The sequence below is a fragment of the Lipotes vexillifer genome, unplaced genomic scaffold, assembly GCF_000442215.2.
Source record: "Lipotes vexillifer unplaced genomic scaffold, Lipotes_vexillifer_v1.1 scaffold853, whole genome shotgun sequence".
Lineage (NCBI taxonomy): Eukaryota > Metazoa > Chordata > Mammalia > Artiodactyla > Lipotidae > Lipotes > Lipotes vexillifer.
Genome location: NW_006792734.1, coordinates 2356549 through 2374490, shown reverse-complemented (window position 1 = coordinate 2374490; position 17942 = coordinate 2356549). Strand labels below are relative to the sequence as shown.

The window sequence follows — 17942 nt, the reverse complement described above, 5'->3', positions numbered from 1 at the left end:
CTTATATATTGAGGTGCTCCTATGTTGGGGGCATATATATTTACAATTGTTATATCTTCTTGGATTGATCTCTTGATCATTATGTAGTGTCCTTCTTTGTCTCTTGTAACAGTCTTTATTTTAAAGTCTACTTTGTCTGGTATAAGTATTGCTACTCCAGCTTTCTTTTGATTTCCATTTGCATGGAATACCTTTTTTTTCATCCCCTCACTTTCAGTCTGTATGTCTCTAGTTCTGAAGTGAGTCTCTTGTAGGCAGCATATACATGGGTCTTGTTTTTGTATCCATTCAGCCAGTTTATGTCTTTTGGCTGGAGCATTTAGTCCATTTACATTTAAGGTAATTATTGATATGTGTGTTCCTATTGACATTTTGTTAATTGTTTTGGATTTGTTTTTGTAGGTCTTTTTTCCCCTTTCTTCTTTTGTTCTCTTCTCTTGTGATTTGATGGCTATCTTTAGCTTTGTGTTTAGATTCCTTTTTCTTTTTTTGTGTATATCTGTTATAGATTTTTGATTTGTGGTTACTGTGAGATTTTTATATAGCAATATATATATATATGTGTGTGTGTGTGTATATACACACACACACACACACACACACACATATACATACTTGTTTTAAGTTGCCAATCCCTTAATTTCAAATACATTTTAGATACCTTCCATTTGTACTCTCTCCCCTCACAATTACTGTTTTTGATATCATGTTTTACATCTAATTGTTTTGTTTAACCCTTAACTACTTAGTGCAAATACAGATGATTTTGCTACTTTTGTTCTTAACCTCCCTACTAGCTTTGTGTGTGGATTAATTCTTGTCTTTACTGTATGTTTTCTCTTACTGATGAGCTCTTTCATTTCATAATTTTCTTGTTTCTAGTTGTGGCCTTTTCTTTTTCACCTAGAGAAGTTCCTGTAGCATTTATTGTAAAGCTGGTTTGGAATTCTTTTAGCTTTTGCTTGTCTGTAAAGCTTTAGATTTCTCCATCAAATCTGAATGAGAGCCTCCCTGGGTAGAGGATTCTTGGTTGTAGTTTCTTCCTTTTCATCACTTTAAACATATTGTGCCACTTCCTCCTGGTCTGCAGAATTTCTGCAGAAAAATCAGCTGATAGACTTATGGGAGTTCCCTTGTATGTTATTTGTTGCTTTTCCCTTGCTGCTTTTAATATTCTCTATCTTTAATTTTTGTCATTTTTATTACAACATGTCTTTTGGTTAATCCTGTATGGGACTCTATGCACTTCCTGGACTTGGGCGACTGCTTCCTTTACCATGTTAAGGAAGTTTTCATCTATTATCTCTTCAAATATATTTTCTTAGCCCTCAGTCTCTCTTTTCCTGGGATTCCTATAATAGGAATATTAGTGCATTTGATGTTGTTCCAGAAGTCTCAAGCTGTTCTCATTTTTTTTCATTCTTTTTTCTTTTTTTCTGTTCAGCAGCAGTGATTTCCACTACTCTGTCTTCCAGCTCACTGATCTGTTCCTCTGTATCATTTAATCTACTATTGATTCCTTCTTGTGTATTTTTCATTTCAGTTTTTGTATTCATCTTTGTTTGGTTTTTCTTTATATTTTCTAACTCTTTGTTAAAAACTTCTCACTCTGTGCATCCATTCTTCTCCTGAATGCTTTGATCATCTTTACAATCATTGCTGTGAACTGTTTCTCAGGGAGATTGCCTATCTCTACTTCACTTAGTTCTTCTTGGGTTTTGTTTTGTTCCTTCATCTGGAACGTACTCCTCTGCCACCTCATTTTGTCTAAGTTGCTATTTGTATTTTTATGTATGTGGTATGTTAGTTAAATTTCTCGACCTTGGAAAAGTGACCTTCTGTAGAAGACATCGTATGCATCCCAGCAGTGCACTCCCCTCTCATCACCTAAGCTATATGCTTTAGGGAATCCCCCCTAAGAGGGCTGCATGGGTTCTTCTGTTGTGGTGGGCTGACTCTTTGGGCAGTGTGGTAGGCTTTTTGGCCCCTAGTCTTGTTGGTTGCCTGGCCCTTCCGTGTGTGGATGCTGCTTGCTGCTGTTTAGCAGGGCTTGGTCACAAGGTGGCTATTTGTAGAAGCCTAGGGGGCGCCAGGGCTAGTGCTAGCTCACTGGTGGGCAGTGTCAGGGTCCTGAAGACTCTGGGTCTGTTGCCAACCCACTGGCAGGTGAAGCCAGATCCTGGGGTTAATGCTGTACTACTGGCAGGCAGAACTGGTTCCTGGAGTCTAGCTGCAGGGCCCAGGGATCCCAGAGCTTGTTTCAGATCATTTGGGGAAGATGGGTTCTTGACACTGTTGGGTATGGGGGCCAGGGTGTCCCCCAGGTTACATTGGCCTGCTAGTGGGCAGGGCCACGGCCCAGCTGGTCCCAGGGTAGGGTCTGACCTGCTGGTGGTGGTCTGCAGGGTACAGGATCATAGTTTTCTTGCTTCTGGCGCCTGCCCACTGGTAGGTGGAGCTGGGTCTTGGCACTCTGGTGGGCAGGGCCATGTCTAGAGGCATATCTAGAGGTGGCTGTGGGCTCAGGAAGTCTTTAGGAATTCTGTTTGCTGATGGGTGGGGCTGTCTCCCTGCCCAGTTACTTGTTTGGCCTGAGGTGTCCTAGCACTGGCATCTACAGGCTGTTGGGTGGGGCCAGCAACCACCAGTAGCAGTGCTCATGCAGCTGAATGCCCCCCAAAATGTCTGCGGCCAGTGTCCATGTCCCCAGGGTGAGTTGCAGCCATCTCCCCCCAACCCCCGCCACCTCTCCAGGAGGCTCTCTAAGACCAGCAGGTAGGTCTGGCCCAGGCTCCTATCAAATTCCTCTTTTTGCCATGTGTCCTGGTGCACATGAGATTTTATGTGTGCCCTTTAAGAGTGAAGTCTCTATTTTCCCCAGTCTGATGGGGCTCCTGTAATTAACCCTACTGGCCTTAAAGCCAAGTGCTCTGGGGGCTTGTCTTCTCTGTGCTGGACCCATGGGCTGGGGAGCCTGATGTGGAGGTCAGAACTCTCACTCCTGTGGGAGAACCTCTGCAGTGTATTTATTTTCTAATTTGTGGGCCACCCACCTAGGGCATATGAAATTTGATTATATTGCAAGTCTGCTCTTTCTACCCGTCTCATTGTGGTTCCTTCTTTATGTCTTTAGTTGTAGAAGGTCTTTTCTTGTAGGTTCCAGTCTTTTTCACTGATGGTTGTTCTGCAGATAGTTGTGATTTTGGTGTGCTTGTGAGAGGAGGTGAGCCTCAGATCTTTCTACTTTCCCATCTTGGCTGCTCTCCTCTTCATTCTTTTTTCTTTCTGCTCTTCAGACTGGATAATTCCAATTGCTTTATCTTTAAGTTCACTAATACTTTCTTCTGTCTGCTCAAATTTGCTGTTGAATAACTCTAGTGAGTTTCTCATTCCTGTAATTTCACTTTTAAGCTCCAGCATTTATTTGGTCCTTTTTATAATTTCTATGTTTTTACTGATATTCTCATTTGTTCTACATAGTTTTCCTGATTTCCTTTACTTCTTTGCCCATGGCCTCCTTTAGCTCATTGAGCATGTTAAGTCAACTGTCTTAAATATCTTTAATAATTCCAGTGTCTGGGCTTCCTCAGGGATGGTTTCTGTCGAAATCTTTTTTCCCCCGTGATTGGGCTATACTTTCCTTTTTCTGTTTCCTGTAACTCTTTTATTGAGAACCAGATACATTGAGCATTATGTTGTTTTAACTCTGAAATATAATTCTCCCTCTCCTCAGGAATTGGTAAATCTTGCTAGTTGAGGGCTGGAGCCATTGTTGTGACTTCTCCAAACTATTTTTGCAAAGTGTGTATTCCTTTTGTGTGGTCACTGAATTTTCTGTCTGATATCTCTACAGTCAGCTAGTAAGCTGACAAATATTTCCTCAAATGTCTGGCTCCCAAAGGGAAATACTGTCTCTAATCCCCTGTAAACCACTTTAGTTCATGGGGGTTGAAACAATGGCCAACCTTTGTGCTGGCCCCTCAGTGATCAAAAGCAGCAATTATCAATCAAAACACACAATCCTAATATTTGGAGGACAAGTTTCTTATTGTCCAGGAAGCTGCACCAGGAATATGGGCCACCACCTCTCCTTTCTGCTCCCTGCTTCAGAGGATGGTAGTGGAGGAATGGTAGCCACTATGTGAAAGACCAACATTCCCAGGAATTTACTGATTTACCATCAAGCTCTACCCTGAACATTGCAAGTATTTAACTAGACTCCAGAATTCCAAAATAGTGGCTTTAGACAGTTCTTGCCAGCTCAGTAGTTGTTTAGGTGGAGAAATGGCTTCCTTCCCTGACATCATTCCATTTCTTTTTATTGCCAAATAATATCACATTGTAGGCTTATACCACATTTTGTTTATTCATTCATCAGGTAATGGACATTTGGGTTGTTTTCAATTTTTAACTATTATGAATAATGCTTCTATGAACAATCACATAAATTTTTGTGTGGACTTGTGTTTTTATTTCTCTTGGGTGTATACATAGGCATGAAATATCTGGGTGCAATGATTACTATTATTAACAATTATTACTATTATTAACCTTGCATTCCTAGAATAAACCCTACATGGTCATAATATATTATCCTTTTATATATTGTTGGATTCAATTTGCTAGTCTTTTGTTAAGAGTTTTTGCATCTACATTCATGATAATATTGGTCTGTAAATTTTGTTTTTGTAATGTCTTTGTCAGGTTTTGGTATGTTATACTGACATCAATAGTTTCCTCTGCCTCTATTTTCTAAAGAAGTTCGTGTAAGGTTAGTGATAGTCCTTCCTTGAATGTCTGATAGACTTCACCAGTGAAACTGAGTCTAGAGTTTTCTTTATGGAAAGTGATGATAAATTCTGTTTATTTGATAGAGGGCCATTCAGATTTCCTGATTTTTTCTTGTATTAATTTTGATAATTAAATTTGTCAGTACATTTGTCTACTTCATGTAAGTGGTCTAATTAGTTGGCATAAAATTGTTCGTGATATACCTTTACTGTCCTTTAATGTCATAGGATCTGTAGTGATAACCTTTTTCATTCTTGATATTGGTAATTGTTTTCCATCATTTTTTTTTCTTCATTGCTCTACCTAGGGGTTTTTCTATTTCATTTTTCATTCCAAAGAATCAGATTTTGGCTTTGTTAATTTTATCTATTGTATGATTTTCATGTCATTGATTTTTGTTCTTTATTGTATTTCCTTTCTTCTATTTCATGTGAGCTTACTTTGCTTTTCTTTCTCTAACTTATTAAGATGGAAACTTCGGTCATTGATTTTAGATGTTTTTCTAATATAATTATTTAAAACTATAAGTTTCCCTCTAAGCCATGACTATTCAATAGCACTTTCTGCAGTGATGGAAGTATTGTTTTCTCCTGTCCAGTACAGTAGCCACTAGCCATATGTAACTATTGAGCACTTGATATGTGGCCAGTGTGTCTGAAGAATTGAACTTTTGTATTAATTTAAATTTAGTCACATGTATCCAGTGGCTTCTGTAATGAGCAGTGCATCTCCAAGCACTGCTTTACCTGCATCCACAAATTTTATGTTGTAATTATCATTAAATTTTAAATATTTTCTAATTTCCCTTGTGACTTTATCTTTTTGATGAATAAATTATTTACAAATGTGCTGTTTAATTTCCTGAGGTTTTGGGGGGTTCTGGATATGTTGTTACTGATTTTAAACTTTTAATTTAATTCCTTTGTGATCAGAGAACACACCATATATAATTTCAAGACTTTTTAATCTGAGCCTTGTAGAGCCCAGCATATGGTCTATCTTGAATTTACCATGCATACCTCAAAAAAAATAGTATTTTGCACTTGTTGGTTGTAGTGTCCTATAAACATCAGTTAGATTGAGGTGGCTGATAAAGTGGTTCAGATCTCTTGTCCTGATTTGTCTAATTGTTCTAATGACTTCTAAGAAGTGGGTGTTAAATCTACTATGGCAGAATTATGTTTCTCCCCACAGTGCTATAAATTTTAATTCATGTATTTAAGGCTATCAGGCATCCTACATACATATTTATAATTGTACTATCTTCCCAATGAATTGTCCTGTTTATCATGAAACATTCCTATTTTTATCTATGATAATCTTTGTCTTAAAGTCTATTTTTATCTGGTGTTTATATAGCCACTCTAGTCTTATTATGCTAATTTGCATGTTGTTTTCCATCCTTTAACTTTCAACTTATCTGTGTTTTTAAAGTGTTTCTTGTAGGCAGCATTTAAATGAACTTTTTGATTAGAATGTTAACGTGTCACTAATGTAATTATTGATATAGTTGGACCTTGGCATATTTTATTAGTTTTTTGTTTGTCCTCTCTTTGTCCTTACCAACTCTCACGCTTTTTTTAAGGTCACTTCTCCAAGCTTTACTCCCATCCACAGTCTGTTTGCCTGTGTTTACTTTTTAAGTCCTCAGGTGGGTTTCTTTTTCTTTCTTTTTTTTCTATTTTACTCAGAGTTTTATCATCGTAAGCAGTGGAGGGATGGGTTTTAGGGGCTTACATTGTGATACTGGAACCAAAATTCCTTTCATGAAGGTTTCACGGCTATTCTCACTTACGCATAGACTACTTTAAAAGCATACACAAGAAATTGGTGATTGTGGATATTTAGAGGGAGAAATTGTGGGGTGGGGGCCAAGAGGAAGAACTTTTCAATACAGACCCTCCTGCACTTTGACCATTAGTATGTAAACATTTTTCAAAAAAGGCATTAACAACTAGTCAAAATAATCAATTTGGGATGGATTAAACATTAGGTATAGTTTAAAGGACAGATGTAGCAAACTACAAAGGCTTTAACTCAAGCACCTAAGAAGGTAAGCCCACTGATAGCTACAAGGAAGATAACGGTATCTGATGTGTTAAATTCCAAGCGAAGGTATATGTTGCAGATAACCAACCATATGTCTCTTCAAATATTTGTCTAGGGCTGCCTCCTGGCCCATCACCTTTCACAAGGCACATTTTCCTTAGAATACAGTCATCTATTGTCTTGATTTTTTTCCAGGCTGTGCACATGGCTACTGATTCTGACAGGGGAAAGCTTGGACATAGGTGAGGCAATTAAAAGGCTTCCCAATTCTAGTGGCTGCAATTCCTGCAAGCACACTGAAGAATTCTGGCTGGCACTTGTAGCTACAAGATTGTTGTATAATGGTTTTTTTGGTAATTGCTTAGTAGAAAGCCTGTAAAATAAAACCCTTACCAATTATGCCTTTTACTATAGAGCAGCAGTGTCCACTAACCATTAGCTACTGAGCACTCGAAATAGGGGTAGCCCAAATTGTGATGTGATAAGCACAATGGATTTTGAAGACTTAGTATGGAAAAAGGAATATAAAATATCTTTGCAATAATTTTTAATGTGTACCTGTTAAAATAATAGCATTTTGAATATATTGATTTCAAATATACTAAAATTTCATGTTTCTTTTTAGGTTTTTAATGTGGCTAAAAATTAAAATTAGATAGGTAACTCACCTATTTTGGAGGGGGAGGGGAGACAAAATAGGTCCTGCTAGAGTTTCTTTTTTTTTAATTGAAGTATAGTTGATTTACAATGTTGTTAGTTTCAGGTGTACAGCAGAGTGATTCAGTTTTATATATATATTCTCTTTCAGATTCTTTTTCCTTATAAGTTATTATAAAATATTGAGCATAGTTCCCTGTGCTATACAGTAGGTCCTTGTTGGTTATCTATTTTATATATAGTATTGTGTTTATGTTAATCCCAAACTCCTAATTTATCCTTTTCCCTCCCCCCTTTCCCCTTTGTTAACCATAAGTTTGTTTTCCATGTCTGTGGGTCTGTTTATGTTTTGTACATAGGCTCATTTATATCTTTTGTTTTTTGGGTTTTTTTTAGATTCCACATATAAGTGATATACGATATTTGTCTTTCTCTGTCTAGCTCACTTCACTTACCATGATAATCTCTAGGTCCATCCATGTTGCTGCAAATGGCATTATTTCATTCTTTTGTATGACTGAGTAGTATTCCACTGTATATATGTACCACATCTTCTTTATCCATTCATCTGTTCATGGGCATTTAGGCTGCTCTGTCTCAGCTATTGTAGATAGTGCTGGCTATGAACATTGGGGTACACTTATCTTTTCGAATTATGGTTTCCTCCAGATATATGCCCAGGAGTGGGATTGCTGGGTCATGTGGTAGCTCTATTTTTAGTTTTCTAATGAACCTCCATACTGTTTTCTATAGTAGCTGCACCAGCTTACATTCCCACCAACAGTGTAGGAGGATTCCCTTTTCTCCACACCCTCTCCAGCACTTATTGTTTGTAGATTTTTTTTTTTTTTCCGGTACACGGGCCTCTCACTGCTTTGGCCTCTCCCGTTGTGGGGCACAGGCTCCGGATGCGCAGGCTCAGAGGCCATGGCTCACGGGCCTAGCCGCTCCGTGGCATGTGGGATCTTCCCGGACCGGGGCACGAACCTGTGTCCCCTGCATCGGCAGGCGGACTCTCAACCACTGTGCCACCAGGGAAGCCCCAGTTTGTAGATTTTTTTGATGGCCATTCTGACTGGTGTGAAGTGGTACCTCATTGTCATTTTGATTGGCATATCTCTAATAATTAGTGATGTTCAGCATCTTTTCATGTGCCTTTTGGCCATCTGAATGTCTTCTTTGGAGAAACATCTATTTAGATCCTCTGCCCATTTCTTTATTGGGTTGTTTTTTTGATATTGAGCTGTATGAGCTGTTTGTATATTTTGGAAATTAATCCAAAACAAGAAGACAACCTACAGAATGGGAGAAAATATTTGCAAATGATGTGACCTGCCAGAGTATTCTTACTGAAAACCAATGACCAATTGGACAACCACATGCAAAAAAAATAAACCATATACCCTTTAGAAAAATTACCTGAAAATAGCTCAGACCTAAATGTCAAAGGGAAAACTAAAACTCCTAGAAGATGACACAGGGAAAAACCTAGATGGGTTTGGTGATCTATGAAAGAAATAAGTGATAAGCTGGACTTCTTTAAAATTAAAAAATTCTGCTCTGCAAAAGACACTTTCAAGAGAATGAGAAGACAAACCACAAACTGGGGAAAAATACTTGTAAAACACATAAAAGACTGCTGTCTAAAATATACAAAAAAATTTATTAAAACTCAACAATAAGAAAACAAACAACCTGCTTAAAATAGGAGCAAAAGATCTGAACAGACACTTCACCAAAGATATACACTTGGTAAATAAGAATATAAAACATCTTGTCATTAGGGAAACGCAAATTAAAATGAAATACCACTACACACCTACTAGAATGGCCAAAATCCAAAACACCGACTCCACCAAATGCTGACAAGGACGTGGAGCAACAGGAACTCTCATTCACTGCTAGTGAATGGTATAGTTACCTTCATGTTTTTATCAAGTTATAGTGATCCATTTTAGTTTGTAAAGAGATATTATCAAAATAGATATTGAACTTTGTAGATTTTCAAAATTTATTGAGATTATTATGTATTTCTTCTTGTTGGACCAATTATAAAAATTTCTAATATTAAAGGATCATTACATTCCATGAGAAAACCTATTAATTGATACACCATTTCATAAACCATTAAATTAAATTAACATGTATTTGAGAAGTGTTAACATATATTTATAATTAAAAGTGATTGATATTTAGGTTTCAGTATCTAGATTGTCTTAACTTATTTATTTTTCTCAATTTAATTTTTTATATTGGAGTATAGTTGACTTACAATATTGTGTTAGTTTCAGGTATACAGCAAAGTGATACAATTATACATATACATATATCCATTCTTTTTCAAAACTAAAGATACTCTTACCATATAATCCAGCAATTGCACTCCTTGGTATTTACCCAAATGAACTAAAACTTATGTCCACAAAAAACCTGTACACGTTTATAGTAGCTTTACTCATAATTGCCAAAATTTGGAAGCAACAAAGATGTTCTTTGGTAGGTGAATGGAGAAATAAACTGTTACATCCAGACAATGGAATATTATTCAGCACTAAAAAGAAATGACCTGTCAAGCCATGAAAAGACACAGAGGAATCTTAAATGCATATTTAGTGAAAAAAGCCAATCTGAAAAAGCTAGATTGAATGAATTGTATGATTCTAACTATAGGACATTCTGGAAAAGGCAAAACTGTGGAGACAGTAAAAATATCAAGGGTTGCCAGGGGTTCCTGGGAAGGGAAGATGAAGAGGCAGAGCACAGAGGATTTTCAGGGCAGCAAAATTATTCTGTATCGTACCATAATGGTAAAAATGTCATTATACATTTGTCCAAACCCATAGGATGTACACCACCAAGAGTGAATCGTAATGTCAACTATGGACGATAATGATGTGTCAAGTGAGATTCATTGATTGTGACAAAGGTACTTCTTGGGGGTGGGGCTCTCAGGATGTCAATAGTGGGGGAAACTGGGGTGGGAGCAGTGTGCAGGCAGAGAGTATATGGGACCTCTCTGTACTTTCTGCTCAGTTTTTCTGGGAACCTAAAACTGATCTAAAAAGTCTATTAAAAATGACAACAGTGTTCAAGCATTTTATTAGATAAGGAATCTCCACATTGTTGCACATACCAGATTGTATACAATTATAAGGGCATATCACTTGTTTACGAAGACACAGCTGAGCAGTAAGTTGACAAGTCTAATAAACCATGTTTAGCCAACTAAAATTTCAAGAACATTCAAAAGGAAACACAATAAAGGTCATGCAAGTTCTAGAATAGTGAATCATGACAAAGCTCACTCATTTTATGCTTTACCTTCAAAATGCACATGACATCTAAAACAAAAAAAATCTGAAGACCAGTTAGTTGTCACTAGTCAGATACACATTTCATTCAGGAATATTAAGCCCCTTACCACTACTGACTTGTTTGATTGTAAATAACTGAGTCCTAACTACAGAAAAGTTTTTTGAAGAGATTTACTGTTGTAAAATATATGCCCATTGTTCATAATATGCCTTGAAGTCACTGAACTTTTATTAAAATACGATAAAGAATGATACTCAAACCAGGAATCCCAGCTATGACCTTTTCACTTACCACTAAGTATCAGTTCAAGATGAAACACCGTAAAGACTAAAATAGACTGTGAATGGTCAAATCAGTGAGACTGTATTAATCTACATCTATTTTAACTTACATAAATGACACTAAGTTTAAGAATCTGAAGAGACCCTATGGAGTTTTTCTTAGGCGACAGTATTGAACTGCCTTAGAACAAACAGCTGATTATCGGGTTTATAATGATGGCTGAGTAGAAAATAAAGTCCTAACTGATGTAGCCTCAAACTTATTTGTTCACATCTATGTTTAACTTATAACCACCAAATCCTAATGGTTGGGGAGACATGATCAAATACCTTTCTGTAAGCTTCATCTCCCCACACCCTCCACTCCTCCCTCCCCCTCCAAACTCCTATATAAGTTTCCCCTGCTTTAAGCTAAAAGGTCAATTCTGGATTCAAACTTGTATGAACTAAGTTTATAGGAGATAACATGCAAATAAGGGGATAAAGTTAAATTCATTTGACAACAGCAAACATTATAAATGTATGCCACTATCCTGCTAAACAGAAGACCTGGGGAAACCACAAATATAACAAAACACAACGTTAGGTTTAAAAACAAAGACTCTTGAAGGAAGTAATTTTATTTTACAGTGGTTGAAGTTATCCACCAAATGCTTAATGACCTCCATGTTTCTGCAACTAAAACTAAAAGAGAATTATAGGGAGCTGGGAATACATGTTAGATACTAACGATCTTCAAGCTTTGAAGACGTCATTGCATGAAGAAAATTATGGGAAACACTGTTCCCGATAATTACGTACACCCTTAGTGTAACATATGGAGATCACTGTCTCCGATATAGACACTGTGGTAGGCAAAAACTACCTTGTTCTTTATACATTATGGAAGACACTGCTCCCGATAATGTGAGTTAGGTTTGTGACAAAGGTACTGGAAATTTTGCAAAATTCGAATTAAAGTTACACCTTGGATAAATTGAGCTGTAAAATTTTGCGTGTATGAGTTCGATCACAGCTTTTAAGTGACATTAATTTATAACTTGGTCACAATTCACTGCATTTAGGGGAACTGCTGTTGTTATCTGATTAGCTAAATAGAAATTTAACTTGATTAGCAACCACTAATTAAATTTAATTCTTCTCCAAGACTTAGCTTTATAATTTTATTTGGCTTGCGGTTGTTTTCTAACACCCGTAAGTGTCGACCACAAATGCAAAACTTCCAGTATCTGTTGGGTTTTATTAGCAGATGCTGCTATTATTTAAAAAAAAAACGACAGTATAACTGTCATAATTATGGAAGGCACTGCTTCCGATAATTATCTTCTATAAAAAAAACACCATTTATAGTGAACTCTGTCACTGATAAATAAACAATAAATATCTCAGTGCCAAAATGACAGGAAGCTTTTCCAAAAAATTAACACTTTGGCCAAAATTTGGCAGTGTGTTCTTCAAAGTCTGACGAACTGAGTTTGAAATTAAACACCTAAAACTTGGTTCTCTTTCAAAATACCTTGGAAAAAACGAAAACAAAAAACTAACAAAGGTTTATGGGACAAGGGACAGAGGAAGAGAAAATATACTAGGTCTTTGGCTTCTGGTCTCCTCTTTTCATACATAATCTTGAGGTTAACATATTAAGGCCTTACTCCTGTGATAAACAGTTGAGCCTCCTTTTATGCAGGTGAAGGACCTCTATTTCAGACCTCACTGGCAAGAAAACAAGTCCCATCTCTTCTGAAACTGATCTGTTTCACTTTCAGATGTGGAAACGAGCTAAATCCTTCAAGAAGGCAGAGATCTCATGTGGAGAGTAAAGCCTTACAGCCTGGGATCTCCTATCTAGCATCCAGTGAAGGTGGAGGATCACACTAAGCTACCACTTTCCACCTTCAGCAGGTATCACCTTGCTCCTCCAATTCAAAAGATACCAGTTCACATACTTAGGATTTAGAGCAATAGTTCACATAAATGGTTCTGACTTTTTCATAACTGTAACAGGAAAGAGGCAGTTACCATTACAAAGCACTTAAAACTCTAGAGATAATCAGAGAAAATATTCTATCGTGAACATCTTTTTAAGTGGTTAGTCACTTTAACTTGAAGTGCAGGTACCTACCCTGTATTAAAAGCTGCTGCCTAAAGACATCTATTAGTACCAAGATTGGGTAGAATTTTAACAATATTAGGTTTTGTAGCCCTACTGAAAATTTAGCACAACCAACACAAGTCTAGGAACCACACTACCCTGATGTTCTTATATAAGTTATAGGTATCACATTTAAAATTCATTGTCAATGTCCCAGATGTCACCAGAGAGGGCATTTGCAGCTCCCTGAATAGTCCAAGTTGCTAGAGCCAACTGGTTTTTCAACAGTGTTTGATTAAAAGCACCGTTATTTTTCTGCCGCAGCTTTAAGTGCTCTAGTAAAGCTGACAGAGTGTGAGAGCCAGAGCCCCAGAAGATATGTCGGAAAGGAGACTCTCTTGGAGATACGTAGGGTGACAGGAAGTGATATTCCACCTATGAAAACAAAACATACAAGGGAGCTTACACAGTGCTGTGACTTTTGTTGTGAGGAAAGGACCTGATAGAGTAAAACAACTGTCATTCTCTCACTTCAAATGTTAAAATTTCCCTGAATTTAAGAATGTTGAGAACAGGCTACTAATCTTCTAATGTTAAAATTGTAAAGCAAGTTGTCAATTCCTTTGTAAACTCTAACTGCATTGGGTTTTTTTTTTGCTCGGAGCCTATATAGGGAAGGTTTACAAGTTTCCACTGTAACGCAGTCTTCTGCTTCTTCCAAGCAGACTAGGCTAAAAGCAGCTAAGGGCTAAATTAAACAGAAATACAGAGAAAATGACAGCTAAAAACCATTAATGATCCCTTCTTTAAAATGTTTTTAAAGCCTAAAAAAGTTAATACGAGGTCAATGTCTTTTGTATTTCCAGTTTAGATATGTTGGCTTTATACGTTGCTAATAAGTAAAAGTTAAAATTTGTGCTGAATTCTAAAGCAGCAAAGGATTTTAGGCTCCTGGAATTACTATTCTACTTTTTAGAAACACAAGATTTACCAATTAAAAATGCACATACTTGAATTCCTCCTTTTCTAAGGGTTTACGTACTTTCATGATACGGTCATTGATCTCCCTCATGACAAATCTGTTTGTTCTCTCAGCATTCTTATAATCTGTTGTTAGTCTAGACGTAGCACGGAAGAAGTCTCCACGAGCAGAATACAACCACTGTAGATTCAGACCCATCTCCTGAAGCAGAAAGACATTAAACTCACTATTTATTAGACATTATATTTCTAAGGATGTTATTCTATATACCTTTCTAGATTTAGGTGTACTAACTGAAATGATTCTATATACCTTTCTAAATTTAGGTGTACTAACTGAAATGATTAAGTCTAGCTCAAGCCAGCAAAAGCTAGACTTAACCATCTTGTACAGGAGGTTCCAAGCTCTATAAACTCATAACACACTCATATTTAAGCTCAGCAGATAGTACAATTATCCATTCTTAGTCTCATAAGAAAACCATCCTCATCAAGAAATGTAACATAATGTAGTTAGTAAAAGTATATAATCCTGTGTAGTATATTCTTTCCAGCTCAATTTCCCTTTGGTGGCAAACTTCAAACATTTTGGTTCAGTGAACTTCAAAATCTAGTTATTTCCATCTGGTAAGTCCCAGTTTCTGATCAGTTACAATTAGTTTCAAGTAAGCCAATCCTAACAGTTAAGATTCGGTTATCAATGATTTACTTCATTTAAGGGATCTGTTAAATTGACTTCTAGTACCATAAAAGCCACTTATTAATTAATTTGGTTTTATCAAATGTTTGAATATTAGACACAAAGGATCAACACTAAATAACACTTTAACCACTGGCTATGTTCTCTTTCCACCCATGTCATCTCTGCAAGGCACATGTGGCCCAAACTCATAGGTTCAGAGTCACGGTTGAGATCTTTATATTCTCTAGGCCCAACTTCTTGATGGGTTGCTTGGAATACATGAATGAGAGAAAGCTTCACACCATTTTAGATTCTCAAAGACTTGCTGTGGTCTATCCTATATCTATAACCTTCATCCTCCCAACTTCCCTTTCAAATGAGTTATGGATTCTAAGCAAAATTATACTTCAGTTCACTTTAAAACATACTTTGGCTACCAGTCATGCTTCCCAGGAACAGCTAAACATTATTCTTCAAACTGCTTGACACTTCAGCAGTAAGAGCCTGATTTTAGTTAGTGCTCACCTTTATGTCTGCTCTGTACTGGTTCATTTCTCTCACAAACCAAAGTATTTTGTCATTATACATCTCATAGTTCAGGTTCAATTCAACATCATGGCTAAGTTTAATCACAAGCAGACCGGCTACTTCTGCTGCTGCACGTGCCATTTTGTTCAACTGAGGAACATTCTGATTCAGTACCTCATAGGTATCCATGGGAGTACCCAAATAAGGGTAATCTGTGTCCTGGAAAACAAAGGTAGGTTAATGTACTCAGGTGGGTTGTATGACTAGGAACCTCACGTTCTAGTTTCCCCATCAAAGAAATAGTAACTGTAATTCTTCCTTTGCTTCTAATATATTCCTACTCCAACTTTATCTCATATCCACTACTTTAAGAAGATACAGCTTTTGCTAGTTCCTCTGAACCTAGCCTACTCCTGGAATGATGAGTTTCTTCTAGGTTCCATAGAATTCCTGTTCTATCACATCACAGACCCTAAACAGATTTCTAGCCAAATTCCTTGAGGTTATATCCTTATTCACTTCTCTCTGGGAAGTTTGGCCCATGTTAATGAGGAAAGAAGAGAGCACACGTGAAATGTACTTTCAATATAAAGTGTTACTTTTAGACAAAAATTTACCTTCTTCCTCATGTAGCATTCCATTCATACATGTTACCTTTCTAACAAGACCATCTGATGCTCACAAGAACTTCTCTCCACTTTCACTGGACAAGTTTAGTAGCTCTTTTTTTTTTTTTTTTTGCGGTACGTGGGCCTCTCACTGTTGTGGCCTCTCCCGTTGCGGAGCACAGGCTCCGGACACGCAGGCTCAGCGGCCATGGCTCACGGGCCCAGCGGCTCCGCGGCATGTGGGATCTTCCCAGACCGGGGCACGAACCCGTGTCCCCTGCATCGGCAGGCGGACTCTCAACCACTGCGCCACCAGGGAAGCCCCTAGTAGGTATTTCTTCAACTCTATTCCCTACCACTGTCCCCGGTGACAATCTCATTGCCAGTCCTTTGGTTTGACCTCAATTCTTTACTTTCAGACTGTATATATCTGTATTACCTATACCTCTGAACCAGCACTGCTAGGAATCATTAAGAAGTTTTTAAAAAACACATGACGGGGCTTCCCTGGTGGCTCAGTGGTTGAGAGTCCGCCTGCCGATGCAGGGGACACGGGTTCGTGCCCCGGTCCGGGAAGATCCCACATGCCGCGGAGCGGCTGGGCCCGTGAGCCGTGGCCGCTGGGCCTGCGCGTCCGGAGCCTGTGCTCTGCGACGGGAGAGGCCACGGCAGTGAGAGGCCCGCATACAGCAAAAAAAAAAAAAACAAAACAAAACACACATGACTTCTGAAGGTCAACAGAAATCATCCATAAGTTTCCTCAACCCTAGGACCTGACACTCAGTTCTTCCTAAAGTACTAAATAGACATAATGACCAGATATTTCAATACCATTCATACTGTTGCTCTAGCAGAAAGTCAGGGGAATTCCAGCTATGTTAATCTCCAAATCCAGATCTTTCATCACTCCCTCACTTCACACCTTTCCATCCTAGTTCCAGGCTAAAACACCCAGTGATAAGAAGTCTATTAAGGACCTGGCCTCTACTGGATCATCAATTTGATGCCGAAGTCAACAGCTTCCACCCTGACCCCCTAGACTAACTCTGGGATCTCTTCACACCTCCGAAGAACCTGCTGTGGAGCTGGTTTTCCAACTCTAGCCTTCAGCACAGAAGCCTTCATCATGCTTTTTACTCTGCCTGGTTTTCAGTGCCTTCTAACTGGCTCTTGTACCAAGTCAATCTTGTTTTCCAACTTGGTCAGTTCAAAGTTCTGTCTCTTAAAAATCTTACCTCTGTTTGGTTTTTCTGCTTTTATCTATAATCCCTGCTTAATTTAAGAGACTAACATTTCAGGATGAACATCTACAACCATATTTCAACAGGCATCAAGAATAGTATTATCCTAGAGAACTCTGTTTGAAGGAAATATTCTATACTGCACTGTTCAATAGACGGCCTTGTTATTAAAACTCATCATGGGGCATCCCTGGTGGCGCAGTGGTTGAGAGTCCGCCTGCCGATGCAGGGGGACACGGGTTCGTGCTCCGGTCCGGGAAGATCCCACATGCCGCAGAGTGGCTGGGCCCGTGAGCCATGGCCCCTGAGCCTGCGCGTCCGGAGCCTGTGCTCCGCAACGGGAGAGGCCACAACAGTGAGAGGCCCGCGTACCAGAAAAAAAAACAAAAACAAAACAAAACAAAAAAAACTCATCATGTATAACTGAAGAAGTTTAGCAAATAAATTCAAATGCTAACTAAGCTGAGATTAAAATTCTGTCTTAAGACTGATAATAAGGGACATTACAATACCTGCACATATCTAACTTCTCATAACATACTAAGCACTCTAGGAAACTTGGCCTCAAAACTGACAAAAGAAGATCTAAGATATAATGCCGTAGCGTTCTTCAGACTTACCTCACAAAAACAGAAAGAGACTGCTGGGATTCCAGAATATGCAAGGAAAGGGAAAGCAGCATTATCAAAAGAAAGTTTCTCGCTGCAAGAAAAGCAG

At 38.1% G+C, this 17942-nt stretch overlaps 1 protein-coding gene across 2 annotated transcripts in view; it reads right to left on the bottom strand.

The window, feature by feature from the left end:
* Window positions 1–13198: 13198 nt before the first annotated feature.
* The window catches only part of TFRC (transferrin receptor), an 18240-nt gene continuing 13496 nt past the window's right edge, over window positions 13199–17942 (bottom strand). The window contains exons 13-16 of one of the 2 annotated variants that reach the window (XM_007465876.1): window positions 17846–17927; window positions 15374–15595; window positions 14228–14368; window positions 13199–13620 (exon numbers count right to left, since the gene is read on the bottom strand). In XM_007465876.1, the coding sequence (XP_007465938.1) occupies window positions 13378–13620; window positions 14228–14368; window positions 15374–15595; window positions 17846–17927 (688 nt within the window). In that variant the 3' untranslated portion in view covers window positions 13199–13377. The remainder of the gene's footprint in view (window positions 13621–14227; window positions 14369–15373; window positions 15596–17845; window positions 17928–17942) is intronic. The other variant, XM_007465877.1, reaches the window with a different exon arrangement.